Source organism: Girardinichthys multiradiatus, chromosome 15, assembly GCF_021462225.1.
Source record: "Girardinichthys multiradiatus isolate DD_20200921_A chromosome 15, DD_fGirMul_XY1, whole genome shotgun sequence".
Lineage (NCBI taxonomy): Eukaryota > Metazoa > Chordata > Actinopteri > Cyprinodontiformes > Goodeidae > Girardinichthys > Girardinichthys multiradiatus.
The window spans coordinates 23,098,509-23,119,720 of NC_061808.1; the positions used below are offsets into that span (position 1 = coordinate 23,098,509).

Sequence of the window (21,212 nt, forward strand, 5' to 3'; positions counted from 1 at the left end):
TTCTTATTTTGACACACACACACACACACAAATATCTATCGATCGACAGATTTAGCATATTTTGTTTATGATGCATGAAGGCATCATCCTTCCTACGATTTTACTTACAAATGACATGTAAACAATTATTTGTACCCTTCTCAGTTATCAATGGAAAAGGCTTTGTTGACATTACAGGAGTCAAACTCTCAACCCTCTTTATTTCCATGTTTCCAAGCATCTTCCATGATGAGTCACAAATCAGAAGTTTAGAGGTGTGGAAGGTCTCCTTGCCATCACCCTAATCTTTAGTTCCTTCTACATATTCTTAATTGGATTCAAGTTGGGACATTTGTAGAGGCACTTAAAAATGTTAATATTAATTCCACGTTGAATTGAAATAATTATTTAAATCTTAATATTCATATGTGTCTTTAGATCCTCCAACAAAATTAGGACAGTCATTATTGGCTACAGTGAAAACTATTTAAGAGTTTCTGCTGACGAAAAAAAAAAGTCTTACATTTAGTAATCTTAACTTTAAGTCTTAAAAAATATTTTCCATAAGATATTTTAAATTACATTGAATTGCTTCTTGTTTTGTATGTATTTTAATATACTTAGTAAGAAAAAAAAAGCACTTTTAAATTATTTTAGTGGCAGTCATACTTTGTTTGTTGTAGTTTGGTTTCTGAGACAAAACTGCATAGCCCAAAGGAAGTCGACCCCTGAAACTGGCTTTTTGTAGTTTGCCTAAAGAATAAAAAAGGTTTTATTTATGATGTTTAAAGTTACATGTTATTTATTAGTTAAATACACTATTAAGGTAACTTACATTGGTTGTTTTTCATAATCGATTCAGGTCTTAAATTTAAATCACGAGGTTCTTAAAGTCCCAAAGAGTTTTACATTTAACTCACTGAAACTTGTTGAAACATTTATTTTAGCTATAAATCTTTTACTGCATACACTCAGTTTTTCCAACAGATTGTACCTATTAAGGAATAGGCTACTTCACTGTTTCTTAACCCTGGTCCAGGGGACCCACAGTCCTGCATGTTTTACATGTGTCTGCTCCAGCACGCCTGATTAAAAGGATTACTTCTTCAGCTGTCCTCAAGTGCTGCAGAAGCCTGTTAATCACCCATTCATTTCACCCAGATGTGTGGCAGCAGCGAAACACCGGGGTTAAGGAACCCCTGGCTTTACCCATTATATAGAACAGAGTAACCGTGCTGCTAAACAATAAACAGTAAAGATTAGGTTCGTCATAGTTTGAAACGCAAAAATGGGAACGAAGGCTCACCTTGATTGCCTTGGCCAATGGTAGAGCTGCTTTTGCTAAAATGAGTGCAACAGTTTCTATAGTTCTAATCCATGGACATTTATTAACTTCATAACTTTTAGAATTTGAAATGTGTACATGTGACTTCGCAGTTTTAGAGACAGATCACTGCTACATCAAATGTATCAAAAAGTGACTGGCTTTATTCTTTTATAGGCTTTTTCACCTGTGAGGTCATTCATCTTGTAATCAAGAGGAATGCCATTTCTTACCCAAAAGGTAAGGATACTCTGCGTTTGGATGGATTATGTGTTTATACAAAATTGCAAGTCTTGGAGATTGCCTTCAAGTTCCCCCTAGTTTTGTATGATTTACTCATCTTTTATACTTTTCTTCAGTGAAAGGTTCTGCCTTGTTGGGCGGAGGAGTCAGTGCTGCATGGCATCAGGGCAAGTTGGCCGCCAGGAGGGTGAGTCGCCAGGGGTCTCCTGCCTGGCCAAACCACTTTACCTGCAGCGCTTGGAAAGATCGCTGAAGTTGGACAGTTTTTTGCGGCAAACTGCTGCTATCTTTAGCAGAGACATAAGGTATAGAAAAGAGGGGGAATGTTACAGGGACAGACTGCAGATCAATGGTTTAAATACACTAAAGTTTCATGTTGTTGTTGTAGCGATGATAGCGATGACAGTGATGGTTCACTGGGGGCAGGGCTTTCTCTAGATGCCTCCAACCAACATACAGCGTTGTCAGTGAAGATTGAACCAAGCGAGCAAGAAGATGGGCTATCGGATAGCAAACCCCTTAATGGAGTACTGCTAGGTAAAGGTAAGAGTACTTTTAGAGATGCTCCTACATGTTTTTTTTTTCCTGATTACGGTTACACAAACCTCACTGGTGTTATTTATTTCCAAATGGTTACTTTATTCATATTTATTGATAAAATCTATGAATTTCCCTGTCTGTAGACCTAAAGGCAGATAAAACGAACCTGTACAATTTTTCGAAGCTGAAAAAGAACAGGAAATGGCTCAAGGTAATTACAGAATTACAGATTCTTTTTTACACTTTTTTAGCACTTTACTACACAAGTAACCAGTAAATTAACAATACATTAACTATTCATTCACAGTTAATTTATAGTCAATTAGCTGTTAAAAGGAACACAAATAAACAGTTAATTAACAATTATTTGATAACTATTGATTAACAGTGATATAAGTTAGCTAAAGTTATGTTAATATATTTAAATAAGTAGAGAATGTACTTTTCTTTCACTGTGTTTGTTCTGTCTTCTGCAGACCATCCTACTGAGTGATGACACCACAGACTCTGATGCAGAGTCTGACGACGCCAACTTCAGTTTGTCTCGGGAAGAGCTTCATGACATGCTTAGATTGCATCGTTACAATAGGCAGCATCAGAGCAAGTTCTACTCTGACCGAGAGGTACCAGCTCTTAGGCTGATATTGCAAATCCTGGCCACAAAAGAGGTCCTGTGTTAATCCTGTACATGTCTCCATGCAGCTCTATCAGTATCAGTACTACAGCACAGGACTCTTATCAAGCCATGATCCTTTCTATGAGCAACAGCGCCACCTGCTGGGTACGAAGAAAAAGAAAATTAAAGATGAGAAGAAATTTAAAGGTAAGGGAAGTTACGATGATGTCAGTGCCAACAAGCACATAATATTTTATGGGTTTTTTTCAATGTTTTTTTGTTTTGTTTAGCAAAATTAAAGAAAGTGAAGAAGAAAAAGAAACGAGGAGAGGGAGAATTCCTTGATGAGGAGTGTCCTTATATCACCAAGGTGTTTGCTAAGTTTTCCCATGATGCTGCACTGCCCATGGTGAAGAAAAAGCATCTCACCGTTGAGCAGCTGAATGCACGGCGGCGTAAAGTGTGGCTCACAATTGCTAAAAAGGAGATTCCCAAGGTTAGTGTGTAAGAAATAAGGAACAAAACTGAAGCATTTTCTGTGCCTTATTACTGTTATAAACAAAATATAATCTGAAAATTATTTTTTATGTTTTGTAACCTTTAATCTTTCATCTTTATTACAGTCTTTCAAGCAGAAGAGTTCTGCTAAAAACGTAGTACTCACCAACGCTAAAAAAGTAACAAATGCTTGGTTGTAAGACATTTTTTCAGACATTAGTTATTTTGTTATGACTGCGAGTATGACAGATGTTTTATTTTCTCCAGCTGGCTCACCAGTGCATGCGGGAGGTCCGGCGCGCAGCCATTCAGGCTCAGAAGAACTGCAAAGAGACGCTGCCCCGCGCTCGACGCCTCACCAAGGAGATGATGCTCTACTGGAAGAAATATGACAAAGTGGAAAAAGAGCACAGGAAGAGAGCGGAGAAGGAAGCTCTTGAGCAACGGAAACTCGATGAAGAGATGAGAGAGGTAGGTTACTGCTAGATCATTGCGGATTACAACAGAGTTCCTACACAGTTTGGAAAAGTAGGAAATTTGATTTAGGTATTTTCTGATTTTAGAAAAAGGAAATTGATGAATGGAAAATATTTGTGTTTTACACACCTTACTTCTTATCCTAATGTCTTTATAGAATCCATCCATCTATTCATGCCATAAATTGATAGTGATCTTTTGTGTGTATAGTTTTGTATATACAAAATTGTGGAATTTTGACATGAAAATGTGTAGGAACTTTATGTACCAGCTTTGACACGCCAAGATGACAATGCATTTTCTTAACTGACTTTAATTTCTTCGCAGGCTAAACGTCAGCAGCGTAAACTGAACTTTCTCATCACTCAGACGGAACTGTATGCTCATTTTATGAGTGGCAAAGCCAGCATGGGGGCTCCAGGAGGAGATACGACGCAAGAGGACATTCTGCGAAAGCTTGAAGACAATTCAGCCCAGAGACAAATAGATGTTGGAGGAGGAGTAATGGTCAATGTTGGACAGGAGGACTATGGTATAATAAGTAGTTCCCAGCAATTTATTTGATTTATTTCAAAGCACCAAATTTCCTACTTTACTTAGTTTTGTTAAAGCAATGTTGTATGTGGTCAAAAAAATGTCATATTCAATTTGATTACCTTTTCGTTTCTAACCAAATGGTTTGATGTGATTACAGACAGTGAATACTACAAATCGCAAGCCTTGAGGAATGCCCGAGAAGCTTATCAGATTCATCAAGAGAGAGTAAGCTTATATTTCCTCTATCTGTAGAAATTCTCTCATTCTGTACAAAAAAAACCAAAAAACATTGTTAAATATCTTATCATCTCCCCTTGTAGACTAGGATGTTTGACGAAGAGGCTAAAGACAGCCGCTGTGCCTCTCTGCATGTCGCGGGCAGCTTGTCCTCGGGGCTTGCCTCTGGGTTTGGAGAAAGCTATAGTCTCTCAAACCCCTCGATCCAAGCAGGAGAGGACATTCCTCAGCCCACCATTTTCAACGGAAAACTCAAGGGTTACCAACTAAAAGGCATGAACTGGCTGGCCAACCTCTACGAACAGGTAACCTTGTCTGTGTCTCACAGTATATGCTTGACTGGATTTATAGAGATTTTGAAAGTTTACCAGGTTTTTGAAGTTTCATCGGCTTAAAATATGTAACTTGTGCTCAAATATTGCAGCAATGATCCGTTAATAATATTACTTAATCTCACACTTGCTATTCCTAAGCTTCACTCACATCAGCATACTGGATGCTTGAAATTCAAATTGATTAGCATAATAATTACCTGACCACTAGGGGGCCCTCATAGAGTTTTGAAGTTTAATTCCCAGGCAGTCATTTAATGTTTAAGTATGAAAAACCAACATAAATTGAAATGGTGACGTCAGAGGAAAATTATGTATCTGGTCCTGATGCAACACTTTTAATTCCACACCCTTGATCCCTATACAGATCAGGAGTGCATTAGAAACTATAAACGTACTTCAAAGAAGTTACAGAACTTGTTCAAGTTGAATATTGTTCATCTTGGTCACCAGTTGATTTTTGGGCTTCGTCTTGTGTATAAATGAGTCATCTATTGTCTTTTCAAGCACGGAATGGGTCAATTCTCACCAGTATCACTTCACTTGAAAAATATCAACAACCAAAAAATAACGTAAACCTCTAGGCTAAATTGTAAAGAAAACAAACCTTTGGTCTTTCAGCAGCTGTGTTGTGAAATATAGTGGAAGGTTTAGGGAAGTGTGAGCAAATCGTGTGATACTGCATCTCGTTACATAGTCCGCAGCTGCACCCAGAGATGTAACGTGAAACCTTGTTGCACAAGGAGAAAAACCATAAACAAAAACACTGCAGAGGTTTCTGGGCACAAGCTCATCTCAAGATTGTTAGAAGGACATCTGTTGTGTGGTCGGCTGAGTCAGCATTTCAGTTCGCCTGAAGGAAAAATGAAAGCCAAGTTTTCAATGTTAAGGAGGTCCGTGTCTGTTTCACAGCAAAACCTGGACTTATTTTCTCCAGTCTTAAAAAGCATTGTCTGTGTGCTCAGCTGGCCTCGCCGAAGTCTCGGTTTGAGAATAAAGAAGAATGGTATTTTGAGAGTTGGACAATGATGAGCGCTGACTGTAGAGCAGCTGAAATCTTGTTTTTAGAAAAACTGGATAAAATGTGACTGCATCCATTTGAAAAATTTTAACTTATTAGAATCCTTTTACCACTTCTTTCCCAACATTTAACTTTGCTGGTTTATGAATTTATATTTTCTAAATAATGAAGTTAGTCATTGAAAGCAATGAAAATATATTTTTTGTGCTTTTGTCTTATAAAGGGTTATAAAAAACACAATAAACTTAGGCTAAAATTGTCCTTCACAAATTATTGCTAAGTATATAGATATAGTGTTTGTACATTAAGTTCTTTGTGAAACCATTTGTAGCCCTTAAATATTTTGACATTTTCTTACATTACGACTACAAACAGTGTGACATGTATTTGTATTCAGATTCTGCACTTCACCCCGAACACATAATCTGGAACATGGTGGTGGCAGCATAATACTATGGGGTTGCCTTTCTTCAGCAGAGACAGGGAAGTTTGTCAAAGCTGACAGATGATGGATGGAGCTAAATGCAGGTCGATGCTGGAATAAAAGCTTTTAAGTGCTGCAAAAGACTTGAGGCCAGATCTATGATTGAACAGTTTAGATCACAGTATATTCATGTGCTACAATGTCCCAAAGTCCAGACCTAAATCTAATGGAGAATTTGTGTCAAGAATGGAAAGCAATTCAATCTCCAGATGTGCAAAGTAACCCCTTTAGAGTTATTACTGCATTGTAAAGTGGTTTTACAAACCTTTGACTTTGGAGGGCACAAATAAAAATGCAAACCCTTTTTAGACTTTTATTTAAAAAAAAGAAAAGCCATGTTTCAATTTCTTCCCACTTTACAGTTGTGTTACTCAGTGTGGGTCTGTCTAATACATTTCTCAAAGACACACTAAACGTTCTAACATGACAAATGTAAAAAAGGTTCAAAAGGTACGAATGTTTTTGCGAGGTACTCCAATGTGTGTACATATTTGGTGGTTTTCCTATCTGCATCACAAAAAGAGTGACTGTTTCAACAACAGAAGTCATTAACAAAACTGTGTGTGGTCAGCATCCATCAAAACCCAATCTTTAAGGTATTTTGGTTTTGCAATCGTTGCTTAGTGTCATTTTGGCAAACCATAAAATTACGTTATTATACGCCCACATGGAATAATTTTGTTCTTCCTTTGTTTTCTTCTCTTTTCCACAGGGAATAAATGGAATCTTGGCAGATGAAATGGGACTTGGGAAGACAGTTCAAAGTATCGCCCTGCTGGCCCACCTAGCGGAGGTGAGAAAGAGAGGACTGGGTCAAAGGGGGTTTCATTTACACCTCTCTTCCAAAACAGGCTGGAATTTTTTTCTTGTTTTATTGTTTTTGACTTGTGGAAACATCTACCAGGCTGCCTTTTTGTGCACCTGCTTCCTTTAAAGAGTTCCTGGGTTGCGACTGTGGTTTCTGCAGGTGCTGGAACATTTGACAGCATGAGTTATATGTCAGGTTTCACAAATGTGAATAGCTAAATTGCTAGCTTTAGTCTCTTTTCTCTAACGAGGGGAAGAAGTGGTGATCAGTGGGTCTGTGAGCTATTCAGATCGCTGACAGAAAGATGCACGGTGTGTTCCTCGCAGGACTTCCTGTTATTGGGTGCCTATTTCAACTGCATACACAAAGACCACCTGTTATAGCGGCTGATGATGTCTGCTCTTTCCCTTCGCAGAGAGACAACATCTGGGGTCCTTTCCTGATCATCTCTCCAGCATCCACGCTAAATAACTGGCACCAGGAGTTCAGTCGCTTTGTGCCCAAATTCAAGGTAGGAATCTGTAAGACTGCCGACTGCAGGCAGCAGCGGAAACATCTGCAGAAGACTTTCTTCTGGGAAACTTCTTCTCTATTTATTCTTTTTCTGTTGTATTTTCTGTTCCTCTTCTGTATTTCTGTGTCAAAAATGTTAAACTTGTTGAATTTGGATTGATTTTCTTTTACTACAACAATCCTTTAGGGGGCAGTATTGTGACATTGTACATTTTATACAAGGCTATAAGTCTATTTTGAGTAAACTTTTAGATATACCTTAACTGGCCTTAGAGTGGATGTACTGTATTTGTAGCCCTTGACTCTTATTCACGTTTCACATCAAAACCACAAACTTGAGTGTAATTTAACTGGATTGTAGTTAATAGACCAACACCAAGCAGTGCATAATCATATGGTGGAAGAAATAGGGTTAAACATGGGTTTTAAAATTTATTTTGAAAGAAAAAAAATCAAAATGTAATTGTATTCAACCCCATTTTCTTTGATACTCTTAAATTAAATGGAGGGCAGTTGTTTTCAGATGTTGCCTTGTTGGTAAATGAAGTCAACCTGATTTTAGACTTCCAAACAGTTATCAAACACTCCAATAATATCAACTATGAGTTGGCTCACACATTCAAACAACTTGTCTTTGTTGTCCTTAGCATTCAGCCTACTTTATCATTAATTCTGGAAGCGAATCAATTCCAGTTTGTTTTGCTAATGGGGTGCAAAAAGACCCCATTGCACAATCTGAAGATAAGCTTCCTGAGCACTGAAAGCAAGGCTGACTGAAAACAATGGAATGACAGCTTATGTTGAGTGATGTAGCGACGTATAAATCTTTTCACATCACGTTCTGTACCAGCAGGTTAGCCTGTGGTTTACAGTGGAGGCTGTGCCCTGGCTGTTTCCCCTGAGAACATCCCCAGTCTAGCTTTTGGTTGTGTACCATTAACTTGGTGGTTATTTTATTTAGTCCAAATTCACTGATAGCTGATGCAGCTTTTCATTTTTTCCCACATGATATCTAATACTTATATGCGTCCTGCAGGTGTTGCCGTACTGGGGGAACCCCCACGATCGCAAAGTTATTCGGAAATTTTGGAGCCAGGTAAAAATAAGATTATAATGAATACACCGGGTGTTTAAAGGGGTTGTTCCGAATGTTTGAAGTAAGGTTCTGCTTGACGTTTGTAAGCTTTTAGTATCTTACCTGCAGTAGAGGCAAAACTTGGCATCGTTATTTAGTATAAATCCATATTATCTGGTCCTAAAGGCTGAAGCCTATGGCTAGTAAGAGAGGAGACAAGACCAAATTGGGCTTTCAATGTTTTAAAACAACTCAAATTTAAAAAAACCTCACAACAATTTTTGAGATTGTGTTTTATAAACGTTCTAACTTTGCCATTTCTTGGGCACTCGTTTGTTCTTTTGCTTTTTTACATAGGGTCCAGTGATTATTCATACAGAAAATGGAGGTAGGAGGTAATGTGTCACTAGTAATTATAATTTGCCAAACACCTACTTAGAAAACATTTCCTGTCAGAGGAACTGCCTGTACCCACTCCGCAAGAACAGATAATTTAGTTATTTTCCCATGAGGGAAGAAGAGCGAAGTTCTTTCGGACCAGGATATTTTATATTTCATACGAAATCAAGAGCAGAACTCCTGGGAAATTCTCAGGTCCCTCTCTCTCTACTCTAGTTGTGTCAAACTCCAGTCGTCCTGGGCCGGTGTCCTGCACTTGAGTTTGACAGTCTTGCACTACAATATTTGGCATTCAGTTTTTGACCAAATGCACAATATTTGTCGGACACCAAACAAGAAATAAGTTCTGCCCCAGACTATGTGTCAAGAACAAGCTGCAACTACTCCCAAACCAGGGCTACAAAGACAAGAACATCATTTTGTTCTTGCACCTTTGTGTGAGAGAACAAGTTTCTCTGTTTTGACCTTTACCATAAAATGAAATCAAAGTAGTGTAAAAATCAAAAATATTATGGCGCCTTTAATAAATGCTATTATATTGATTTTTACACTGCCTTACTGTTGTTACTTGTACTTGTTTCATGCAGGAAGGTTTTTAGTGGCACACCGCCTCCTACTTCTATTTCCTGTATAAATAATCTTTGGCTTTAGTGTAAAAATATGGCCCAATGCAAACATGCCAACTGTTTAAGGGTTCATAAAATAGCATTCCATCACTGCCAGGATTTCTTTCAGACTGCAGTTGTTTTAGGATGGCAGAAGTTGACCTTGGTCTCGGCCTCTCTCTGTTTAGCTGTTAGCTTTAGTTTCTGGGACCAGCTAATCTGAATTTATACCAAACGGAGATGCAAAAATAGGTATCCACTGCATTAAAGATAATAACTGCTTATAACAGAACCTCACTTGAAAAATCTCAAACTATCCCTTCTAGATGCACCTCTTCTGTCATTTTTCTGTTATCTTGTAGTCCGTAACAGTCTGTCTCTGTTGTAAATTGTTACTTAGAAAACGCTTTATACACAAAACGCACCTTTCCACGTGGTGATCACGAGTTACCAGCTGGTGGTTCAAGATGTCAAGTACTTCCAGAGGGTCAAGTGGCAGTACATGGTTCTGGATGAAGCGCAAGCACTGAAAAGCAGCTCCAGGTAAAGCATATCCTTGCTTGTTTAAGACTCAGTTTAGCAGAGTTGCGGAGAAGAACAGAAATGAAAGCAGACCTTTTGATCTACAATCCAAAAAGAGTTTCTGTCGGACAATAAAATCCCTTAAGCTTTACACAGTTTGCCAGCTTATTTAAAACTAACACTTTGTGGAGCTTGTACAAAAGTTAAGCTGCTAACTGAGGACGGCACATCATAAATCAGCCAGGATATAGATTTCAGGAACACCGTTCTTAAGCTCCAAATCAACAAAAACCATCTGGAAAAATATTCTCACAGATTACCACAGCTGTGCAGCTATGCATCATTCAAGATTTTATTGGGGACTGGTCAAAACATACTTAGCAACTATATCGGTTAAAAACAAAAACACACACATGAGAGTCAGTTTCACACATGCTGTAACTGGTAGATGGCATGTGAATGTTTGTTGCTCTTTCTCTTTTTTTTTCTTTAGCGTTCGGTGGAAAATCCTCCTGCAGTTCCAGTGTCGAAACAGACTCCTGCTGACCGGGACACCCATCCAGAACACTATGGCTGAGGTTCGCAGTGTGTGTGTGTGTGTGTATATTTATACAAATGCTTGCTTATCAGGAGTGCTAACAACTGTATGTCATAACTGTTTCTCAGCTATGGGCCCTGCTGCACTTCATCATGCCCACGTTGTTCGACTCACATGAAGAGTTTAACGAGTGGTTCTCCAAGGACATCGAGAGCCACGCTGAGAACAAGTCTACCATCGACGAGAGTGAGAGCAACAGAACAGTTCCTCCCAGCTGCCTGATTTTAGAGATGTTGATCTTGCCCTTCATACTATTTATACTATGTGGTGTTGCCATCAGACATGCATTGCCCTTGCTCATTTTTCCATGCTTTTTTCTTTTTTTTTTTGTTAATTCAAGATCAGCTTTCCAGGTTGCACATGATCCTCAAGCCGTTCATGCTGCGCAGGATCAAGAAGGATGTGGAAAACGAGCTTTCAGACAAGGTAAAAAAAGAAAACAAACCTTTTGTGTATTTGATCAAGCCTCTTTTGGATTAGTAGCAATTATAAACTGAAGGTAGAAACAAGAAGGAACATGGGGTTTTAATTGAATAAGCACATGAAGTATCAAATCTCACCAATTGTTAAAATGTAATGAAAACTGAGATATTTTTGACAAGAGTTTAATCTAAAGCTCTTAGGTATAAAATCTAATATCCTAATTTAGTGAATTATCCCTCCTCTGCACCTCCTTCTGCCTTCTTGTCAACCTCAGCGACACATTAAATGTTGCAATAAGCCTGCGAGTGATGCTTTTATTGGCAGATCCTCCTGACGGGTGTTGGACTCAGGGCCTCCTGCTACACACACTCATAGCGTGAGTTTTTGTATGCAGAGGCAGAGGAATGGCAGAGTTCACCATTCCCCCACATCTGTCTTTTTCACTTCTCCTCAGCGCCCACTAGTAGCCCTGCAAGCCCACTACTTTCCCTTCTCCACTCTTGTTGGGCGTCTCTTGTTTTGCCAGCTATGCTCAGCCCAATACAAGCTGCTGAAGTTCCCTCCATGATGAAAGTTGGTTTGGATTATTTCTGTTCACTTTCCTTGCTTTAACGGACGAAACATAATACAAACCTGGATCTTGATGCGTGTTTAAAAATGTTGGTTCTTTTCTACTTTTTTCTTTGCCTCCCCCTCTTTTGTTATGTTTCTGAACATTCAAGGGTTTTGTTTATCAGCTTACCTTCAAAATTTCTTAAATGTGAATGCTAAATTGGGCCAAATAACAGATCACATATGAAAAGTCAGCCCCCCACTTTGTCTTTGTCTCAGTGGTGAAATAATAAAATAAAACTAACTTAAGATGTACCATTCTTGAAACGTTTGTGTATGCTGAAACTCCAATTGGGCTCAAATGTTTTTGGTTTTGCATAATTGATGGGAAATAAGGAAATAGTAAAGCCTTTTTTTAGTTAGCTGTGAGTTCCATTAGCTAACCTCGTGTGAATATTAATGAACTATTTAAACAAACTTTATCTTCTGTCTCTCTGCAGATTGAGATCCTGACCTACTGCCAGCTGACATCCCGTCAGAGGTTGCTCTACCAGGCTTTGAGGAACAAAATCTCCATCGAAGATCTTCTACAATCCTCCATGGGCACGGCCCAGCAGTCCAGCAGCACCACATCCTCGCTCATGAACCTTGTCATGCAGTTCAGAAAGGTTTGGTTTTTTTCTGTTCATTTTCTAAAGCAAACTAAAGTCGAGTAAAACGTATTAAAAGTGGATTTATATTTCTAGTAAAGATGAAGTAAAAATGAGTAACTTGACTATAAATTGGCGGCTCCACCCGAAGCAAGCACAATTAATAGTATATTTGTATGCAGGTTTGCAACCACCCTGACCTGTTTGAGCGCCAGGAGACCCGATCCCCTTTCCACATGTCCGTCAAGCCATACGTCATTTCCAAGTTGCTCTACCGTCAAGGTCTCATCCACGCATGCAACCAGGCCAAGAACAAGTACGTTCTTCTACACGGCACACTTGATCTTTCTAAAAATACACCAGGTCAATCAAAGCTGCTTCTTAATTTCGATTCATTCCCTTTTAACCTTTTCATTTTTGTCTCGTCACAAAAACATATTTCTAAGTATTTTAATGGGATTTTATGTGATATAGTGCATTATTGTGAAGTGTAAGGAAAAGGTCAGCGGTTTCCACATTGTTTATGCATGCCAAGCTTTTTACATTTGTAATTAGCTTTTATGAGCCAATATAATAGTAGAACAGCCTTGTAGCATATATCTCTACCAATTTGAACATTTAGAGACTATAAAATGTCCTCAATCTTGCAAAATACATAGCTCTGCTTCAGGCAGATTGGATGAAACCATCCATGAATAGGAAGTCTTGTCAAAGATGCCCAGTTAGATTTAGTTCTGGACGTGATCTGAATGTTGATCTTCAGTATTCTGTTTAACTCTGGATGTGTGTTTGGGGTCGTTTTCTTGGTGGAAGGTAAAACGATGCTGAAACTCAAGTCTTGTTGCAGATTCTATTAGGTTTTCTTCCTGGAATGCTCTGTTTTTATTCTTCATCCATCTTCCCAGACGCTCTAACCCATTTAAAGAAAAGCCTTCCCCAGCATGATACCGCCACCACCATGTTTCAAAAAGAGCATTGTGTTGTTAGAATGTAATCATACTGAGGTTAAATTCCACCTCGGTGGATTTTACTGATTAGGAGACTTCTAAAGGAATTTGATTGCAAATGATTTTATTAAGGGGTATCAGCAAAAAGGGGGTGAGTACAAAAGTTCACCACACCTTTCAGATTTGTTTATTTGTAAAAATATTTTAAACCATCCTTAAACCTTGCAATTACGCACTCCTTTGTGTTGGCCTGTCACATAAAACCCACTGAATTTTGTGGTTGCAACGTGACAAAATGTGGAAAAGTTATTCCTTGTATTCTTATAGTGTTGGTCCTCATATCTAGTGATGTCACCTGGTGTCTCTGTTCCCATCTTTCTCAGATTACTACAAGTGCTGTTATCTCCCTTCTCGCCAAATCACATCCAGCAGTCCCTTTTTCATAGGAAAGGTGAGCGCTCTGCAGAAAACACAAAACATAGCAACAAAACCACTCTGAAACCATTAAAACATGTCACGTCATATTCTGTGTTCTGGTTGTGCTGTCTCAGATGATGAAAAAGGAAGCTGTTTCTCCTTCTTGCGCTTTATTGATGTGTCACCAGCAGAGATGTCCAATATGATGCTGCAAGGCACATTAGTGAGGTGGGTGTTAATATTCTGATACCATTTATTTTCCTTTATAAAGCACTAAATATCCAGCAGCTTCGGATGTAGTATGCTGGAAGCGATTGTTCTACCTAGATGTTCCTACCTTTTTTGGGTTCTATGTTTGTAATTGCATTTTTTGCCCCATCTCACAGATGGTTAGGTCTTTTCCTGTCCCTGAAAGCTGCGTACCGGCTCTACTATCAACGCCTGTTCAACCACGCTGAGGAACATCAAGAGGACGCTGGAGACAAGGAGGCTGACAGAGCGAGGTTACAGCACAGGAGCAAGTGTCTGTCTCGCAAGGATCTGATCCTGTGGCTCAACAGACCGACCGCCTTCCCCAACACGCAAACCAGTCCAGTTCTCCAGGTAAGGAAAAACAAAAAAGAGACATACACAGACTGTGGCATGTGAAGAAAAAATTCTTGGGTAGCCATTTGTGATCCACAGTAATTTGTGACTGGAATTGGATCTCACATCATCATGATCGCACATCAGAGCTGACTCTCCTCCTTGACTTTGTCTCTAGGGCCATGTCCACCTCCAGTTTGCTGTGAGAAATCTCTTAAACACTAAAAACCTTGCTTTAAAAGAGATTCTAAGAAGATATAGAATCTAACATGCGACATGGGAAATATTTATTCATCAGTCAGTTCCTGCTCCAATCAGCATAGATAGAAACAACTTCCAGGCTCTGATCAATAAACGTGTTACACTTGCAAGACATTGCAAACATACTGTTCTCTTAGCTTGTCTGCAAAACAGCTGGCAGAGCAGTTTCCTAACAGTGAATCCGCGTAGATCCGTAGACACCATTGTTATTTTGGTGGTTTGTGGAAGAGAATGGAACATTCAGGGGAAATAAAGACATTGCATATTGTTTTTTTGTTCCCTCAAAACAGCTGAGTAGTTTGAAATGCTTGCCAACGTTTCATCTTGGGGATAGATGTAGCACAGCGCCGTCCTTCTCAGGCGCACACAGACCGTTTCATGTGTGTTTCATGGGATTGTGCAGCTGCCTGCTACGTGGTTGGATTGAGCCAGTGCATTATTCATCCCTTTTTGTTTTTTTGTTTTTTATTGTGCTGTGTGAAAGGTGGGATTTGTCTCCTCTGTCAGTTTAAATATACAGACCGCCAGGGGACAAAAATGCTTCTAATTTGTTTGGTAATAGCTTCAAGAACATTTCAGGAGGTCTGAAAACATATCCAATCAAGCTTTACCCAACAAGCAGTTTTATGTGGCCAGATTTGATTCATACCACCAACCCCCATTTGTTCGGTTGAAATTTGTTGGTTTGGAAACACTAAAGGGTTAAAACCACTGCTGGAGTAATTTCATCCTCCTCTTCCTCTGCTGGCCTCATCACAGCTGAGGTGCATCTCAGCTTCCCCTCCTGGAGCGGCTCAACAAAAAAACAACAGAAAACCCGGAAACTTGTGGATACCAGGAGAGTTTATACCTTATATGTTCTGTTTGACCGTGCTAACCCCAGACCCCCACGCTTGTTCGTAGAAACTGCTCACTCCTGCAGTTTTAGCCCACTTCCTACAGCTGCTCGTTCTTCTTGTAGAGCTTTGTGTAACTGGCAGAGTGTGTCACGGTTCTCTTCTTGGCTCTTCGCCTTTGTCTGACTGAGTGATTGACATTGCGGTCAGTTTTATAATCACTTTTTCTGGCACTCCTATGGAAGAACAGGGTCTGAATATTCCTACACCTAACCAGTGAAGTTCCCATTTAGTGTGCCCAGCAAAAGTTCATATTATAAATAGAATCGTTAAGTATTTAATGTGTTAGACCAACACTGAGTAGTGCATAGTTGTGTAATACAAATATCTGAAAGGAGCAGCATCCATTTGTTTTGAGCTCCCTCTCGTCTGGTGACCCTGAAATAAATCCTGTGCAGCCAATTGGTTCAGAAGTGACAACAAATCTGGCTGTTTTGGAAGAATTTTAATAAGAAAGACAAAAGAGACCAAAGAGGAACTTTTTGGCATAAAACAAGACATTGTGATGCGGAAAACTAACTGCACACCACCTTAAATACACTGTCCCCACACTGATTGGGTGTGGGGATGCTTTTTCTTAGCCGGGTCAAGGCAGATAGTCAGAACTGATGGTAAGATGGATGGAGCTAAACACAAGACTAAGACTTCTAGTCCCAGCAGGACAACAACCCTAAAAATACACCCAGAGCTACAATGGAATGGTTTAGATCAAAGCAAATTCATGTGTTAGAATGGTCCAGTCAAAGTCCAGACGTAAATCCACTTGGAAATTTGTGCCGAAGAAGAATGGGTAAAAAAAAATTAAAAGCTGGTGGAGCCGAAGCTGAGAGCTGGTAGAGCATAAAAAGACTTACAGCTGTGTTAGCAACAAAAGGTGGTTTTCATAAAACATTGTTTATAACATTAAATGATTTAACTTCCACTTCACAATTTTTGCGTGACTTCAAGTTGATCTATTGCAAAAAATCCCATCATAGTACAATAAATGTTGTGATAAACAGGGTGTATAAAGAGGTTTGCATTGCACTGTATTTCTGTGAAGTCAACCAGCAGCATTGGCTCTCTGGCCTTTTGATCAAAACCTGATAGGTTTGTAAATGTTCAGTTATCTCTGAAGCGGGTTTTTTGACTGCCATTAGGTGGCACTGTGTAGCCACAATGAGACTAAACACCAACCCTCACGTACTGCACTAAAACCCACCTCTGCATTATTCTTAGATTACTAGTCATGATCAAGTTCGATTTTAGCTCAGAATATGTACATTCGGTTTACACCATCTTTGGCACAAATATTAGAATTATCAGACAACCAATTTTTATTGTCTCACATTTACAAATCAACACTATTAAGCTTCATAATCATAGATTTAACAAAACGATTTAAGCTTTTAGGTGAGGTGTTATTTGAATGTTTTAGGAATATAGTCAGTTCAATCTAATTATACTGACAGAGAAGTTAGAAAAACCATGATCCCTGCTGCACTCAGTAATGTGTGGCTAATGCCACATATTATGGCTTTTAAAGCTCCACTTTTCCATAATTTTACTTCAGAATAAGTGCTGGGGTACCCATCACTGCAGCTGAAATGCTTTTTAGAATTAGGTCATTTTAGAGTTAGGTCATTTTACAGCAATTCATCTCTCATCATTTACCCACTTTTTTGTGTGTGTCTGTCAGGATTTGGTGTTTACAGCCACCAGGCCAGGCATATTGGGACACACAGACGTGAAGATCCACAGCAGAAACTGTGCTACGTCCACGTTCCGACCCTGTGAACCCACGCTGCCGCCCAAGTTCCTGCTGGCTGCCACGCCCAAGGTTAGAGCGTAAAGAAGATGCACCAACTAGGTCCTGCTGTTTGATTTGTGTGGATAGCCGGTGTTGTTGGGCTGTGTTCCAACCCATGTGTTTGGGTGGTCGTTGCAGTAGAAGAGAGAAGCGCTTTGTTTTGTTGGATTTTAACAATGAGAGGCCCTTATCTATAAAGTGTGTGTGTGTGTGTGTGTGTGTGTGTGTGTGTGTGTGTGTGTGTGTGTGTGTGTGGCTAGGGTGTAGGGGTGACCACCGGGCCTTCCAGCTGCACTTAAAACAAACAGAGCCTCTAAAAAGAGCTCTTTACACAGGTTGTTCTCCAGTTTAAGCTTCCTCTCACCCCCCACCACCACACAAACACACATGGACACACATAAATATACAGAATCAGAACCTGCTGATTAATTAAAACCCGTCTGCATGTGGTACAGAAGTAAAGCACTCTGGAAGTTATTACAGATTATTATTACATTAGCATGCATTTGATCTTGTTTGTTCAGATTTCATTTCTTTTTTAATAGCAATAAAAGCCCCGTTCTTTCCTCTCCATCACACAAATTATCTCTGGTTGCCTAGGTGACGGCAGTTCCCATGGAGCGGTATTGTGCCGACCGGAGCGCCGAGTACGAGTGGCGGGTGATGCGCAGCGGAGGGGGAACAGTCTACAAGCAGTGTTTTCTGTACGGCTCCCCTGAACTTACCTCAGATTGGTGCATGAGGGCTAACGCCATCCACCCACAAGTTCCCGGGGGTGTGATGGCCCTCCAGCCTCGCCATGGATGGTCCTTCATACGGATACCTGGTAAGCACTGGTCAATTCGCAATACAGTTTATATTGCTGCAGTTTGGAACAGATTACTTTGTGAGTTTGCTGAATAATGTCAAAAACTGAGCTCAGTTCCAAACTGGAGTCATCATGGCCTCACTAACTACAGTGGCTTACATGAGCTTGCAAATGCATTAAAAGTTTCCACGGTTTCCACAACTTGCATTCGTTTTCAGCCCCCTTTACCTTGAAGAAAATCCAGTGCTACTAATTACATTCAGAAATCACCTAGTTACAATACAGTAGACCTGTGTGTAATTTAATCTGCTCAGTATAAAATCAGCTGTTCTTTGAAGGCCTCAGAGAACATAAGTAAACAAACAGCATAATGAAGATCAAGGAACACACTAGAAGATCTCCATCATTTGAAAATGCAAAGAGTATTGCACAACTGCAGACCCACCAAGACATTGCCGTGCTCCTAAACTGACAGTAGAGCATTACGTGGTAACCAACAGGCCATGGTAACTATGGAGGAGCCGCAGAGCTCAGGTGGGAGAATCTGACCAACCAAATTTCAAAACCATCCATCATATTACCTCTTAGTAAAGTTTTAGTCTTAGTTTTACTTTATGGATAAAATGCCCATCAAAGTTTGTCATAAAATAAAAAAAAAAAAGGGAAAACTTCAAGGGATATGAATACTTTTACAAGGCATAGTATTTCTCAGCCTAAAATTGACCTGCAAAGTATATCTGCTGAAATGAACTCCCATCAATCAAAGCAGCTCATTGCATGAAAGCATTAGTGCGAAACGTGTGGATTTTCCAGTTTACCAGAATTTTATCAGAAGGGCCGAGGGAAGGGTCAGCTAAAGTGGAGCGAAAGGCGCTTTGCTGCCAGGGTTCAGAGGCCTGATGGATGTCCGAGGTCACGGAGGCCATTGCCATTTTACAGACAACATGTCCGTTCTCACTGACCCACTCACCCTTTCTTGCTATGATAAAGTGTCTGTTTTAGATTGTGATGACTGCTCTGTTTTGTGATAAATGGATGCACATGTCTGATTAGCCAACGTTTTAAAATGGCTTGACACTCAGACAGGTTTTTTAAATTCTATGGGGCTGCATCATTACAGGGCTTTTACTCTGCCCCTTTCCCCATCTCTGCATGAATGTACCCGTAAGAGTGTTTGTATGTAAATGTGAGAAACAAAACAACTATTTATGTGTCTGTGTGAGAACAGCCTGAAAGCTCTTGTGATGTTATACGGAAGCAGACAAAGTGAGGAAGTTTAGCCACTGCTCATTGTTCAAGTGCGTAGTTAGGTAACACTAATAAATGGTCTGTCCGTGTATGTGTGAGTGTGTATGCATGTTGTTTGTGTACAATCAAGCCCATTCAGGGACTTGTGCGGCACTCACACGGGGTCCTGAGGTGTCTCCCAGCTCACAGTGCACACTCTCCCACGCCCGTCGTCGTTGGCTGTCCTCGCACTCGAAAGCGAAGACGGCCTCAACTCTGTCTCTGTAAAAAAAAAAAAAAAAAAAGCAGACAGCAGTAAACGCTGTTCTGGAATCAGTATCTGGCCCACGGCCTTTCGGCCCGTCTGGTCTCCCACTTCTTTCTCAGCCCCAGTAGGAAGGAAGTGACCCAACGCGCCGGCACCCGTCCTGCGCTGAACACATTGTTGCCACATCAAGGCTCAGATATGTACAGTAGCTCAGCTGAAGTTTCCCACCCTCCCCAATCCTCCGCGCTCCCAGCCCACACCTTTCGGAACAAATGGCAGAGGTGAATTACTGTTTGTTTGAGCGCCATGGCGTGAGTAGGGCTGCCTACTGATATCGATGGAGGAATCTAATCAGAGGAGCTATTAGGAATCAGGACATAGAGGAGGAAAAAACAATTGAAGCCGTAATGATCTGGCTCACAGATTTTGTTTGTTTTTTGATGTTATTGTGCAGGCAGGATTTCCATCACAAAAAGATGTTTCATGAAAAAAAATAAAGCACTTTTTTATTAACAGCCTTAATATAAATAATGATGACAGAGACCTGACAGGATAGGGGAAAATATTTGTTCTGCACAGCTTAGTCCAGATTTTAGAGCAAACCTTGCTGTGAAACGATAAGAAACCGTTACAAGGAAGTTTGGTTCAATTCTGAAAAGAAAACATTTGTTATTTATTTACATTTTACTAAAACATTGCATGTCAAAAATAGTTTATATCTTCTAAATAATAAACAGAAAAATCCTTATTGGCGTTACAGCAATCAAACTCTTATAATTGCTGAGCAGCTTTGATGATTTACCTTTAGGGATGAGCTACATGTCTGAGGTTGGAAGGTCTCCTTGCCATCATCCTAATCTGTCCTAATCTCCACAGATTCTCTATGAGAGTCAAGTCAAGGTTCTGGCCGGGCCGCTCCAAAACATTATTTTACTTCCTGTCGGATAAGAAAACAATGCGAAATTAAAAGATTACTTTATATCTTAGGGAATGATTAATTTTGGGCTTAACTACATGCTGTCTGCAATGATAAAGGCCTACTCACCTCTAGACGGTGGATGCTTGAAACTGAGAGTGAAACTGACAGCATGACTGATTTCAATCTTCATTCAGGGCATGCATAGAGGATGGAAATTTCATTCCCAGATTGTCGAATCATCCCTAAATAATGAAAGAGAAAACAGAGACAGCGATGACATGGCAAAGGTATCATAAACTGTTCTAATCCAAATGAGCAATGTGAATCCCACACTCCTGATCCTAATAAACTATTACTATTCAAGCAGGGAGCACATCAAAAGCGACAAAGATACTTTAAAGACTTGAGAAGACTTGATGTTCCACAAATTCCTCAAGTTTAGACCCAGTTTTTCAAAACGCTAGCAAAAATGGCACGATAGGAAACAGGGCGACAGCAGTCTCCAAGGGATTACACTGCCTATACCCAAGTCCACCATTAGAAGGAGAACTATACAATGTTCTTGAGCTGTAAAATCACTCAAATGGCTAAAGATTTCTTGTCAGTAGGATTTTGTTAAGTTCCCAGACAAAACATGTGAAAGGGACACCTCCTGAAATTGA

The 21,212-nt window shown here is 39.9% G+C and overlaps 1 protein-coding gene across 3 annotated transcripts in view; it reads left to right on the top strand.

Moving 5' to 3' along the window:
• ino80 (INO80 complex ATPase subunit) overlaps positions 1 to 21,212 on the top strand; it is a 46,896-nt gene that overhangs the window by 916 nt on the left and 24,768 nt on the right. For all 3 annotated transcript variants that reach the window (XM_047388454.1, XM_047388455.1, XM_047388456.1), the window contains exons 2-27: positions 1,481 to 1,543; positions 1,663 to 1,851; positions 1,935 to 2,089; positions 2,230 to 2,297; positions 2,563 to 2,709; positions 2,789 to 2,909; positions 2,993 to 3,198; positions 3,326 to 3,379; positions 3,468 to 3,671; positions 4,005 to 4,209; positions 4,372 to 4,439; positions 4,535 to 4,756; positions 7,001 to 7,081; positions 7,512 to 7,607; positions 8,646 to 8,705; positions 10,089 to 10,231; positions 10,704 to 10,788; positions 10,877 to 10,994; positions 11,149 to 11,234; positions 12,284 to 12,451; positions 12,616 to 12,749; positions 13,764 to 13,831; positions 13,932 to 14,025; positions 14,184 to 14,400; positions 17,218 to 17,358; positions 17,929 to 18,154. In XM_047388454.1, the coding sequence (XP_047244410.1) occupies positions 1,703 to 1,851; positions 1,935 to 2,089; positions 2,230 to 2,297; positions 2,563 to 2,709; positions 2,789 to 2,909; positions 2,993 to 3,198; positions 3,326 to 3,379; positions 3,468 to 3,671; positions 4,005 to 4,209; positions 4,372 to 4,439; positions 4,535 to 4,756; positions 7,001 to 7,081; positions 7,512 to 7,607; positions 8,646 to 8,705; positions 10,089 to 10,231; positions 10,704 to 10,788; positions 10,877 to 10,994; positions 11,149 to 11,234; positions 12,284 to 12,451; positions 12,616 to 12,749; positions 13,764 to 13,831; positions 13,932 to 14,025; positions 14,184 to 14,400; positions 17,218 to 17,358; positions 17,929 to 18,154 (3,316 nt within the window). In that variant the 5' untranslated portion in view covers positions 1,481 to 1,543; positions 1,663 to 1,702. The remainder of the gene's footprint in view (positions 1 to 1,480; positions 1,544 to 1,662; positions 1,852 to 1,934; positions 2,090 to 2,229; positions 2,298 to 2,562; positions 2,710 to 2,788; positions 2,910 to 2,992; positions 3,199 to 3,325; positions 3,380 to 3,467; positions 3,672 to 4,004; positions 4,210 to 4,371; positions 4,440 to 4,534; positions 4,757 to 7,000; positions 7,082 to 7,511; positions 7,608 to 8,645; positions 8,706 to 10,088; positions 10,232 to 10,703; positions 10,789 to 10,876; positions 10,995 to 11,148; positions 11,235 to 12,283; positions 12,452 to 12,615; positions 12,750 to 13,763; positions 13,832 to 13,931; positions 14,026 to 14,183; positions 14,401 to 17,217; positions 17,359 to 17,928; positions 18,155 to 21,212) is intronic.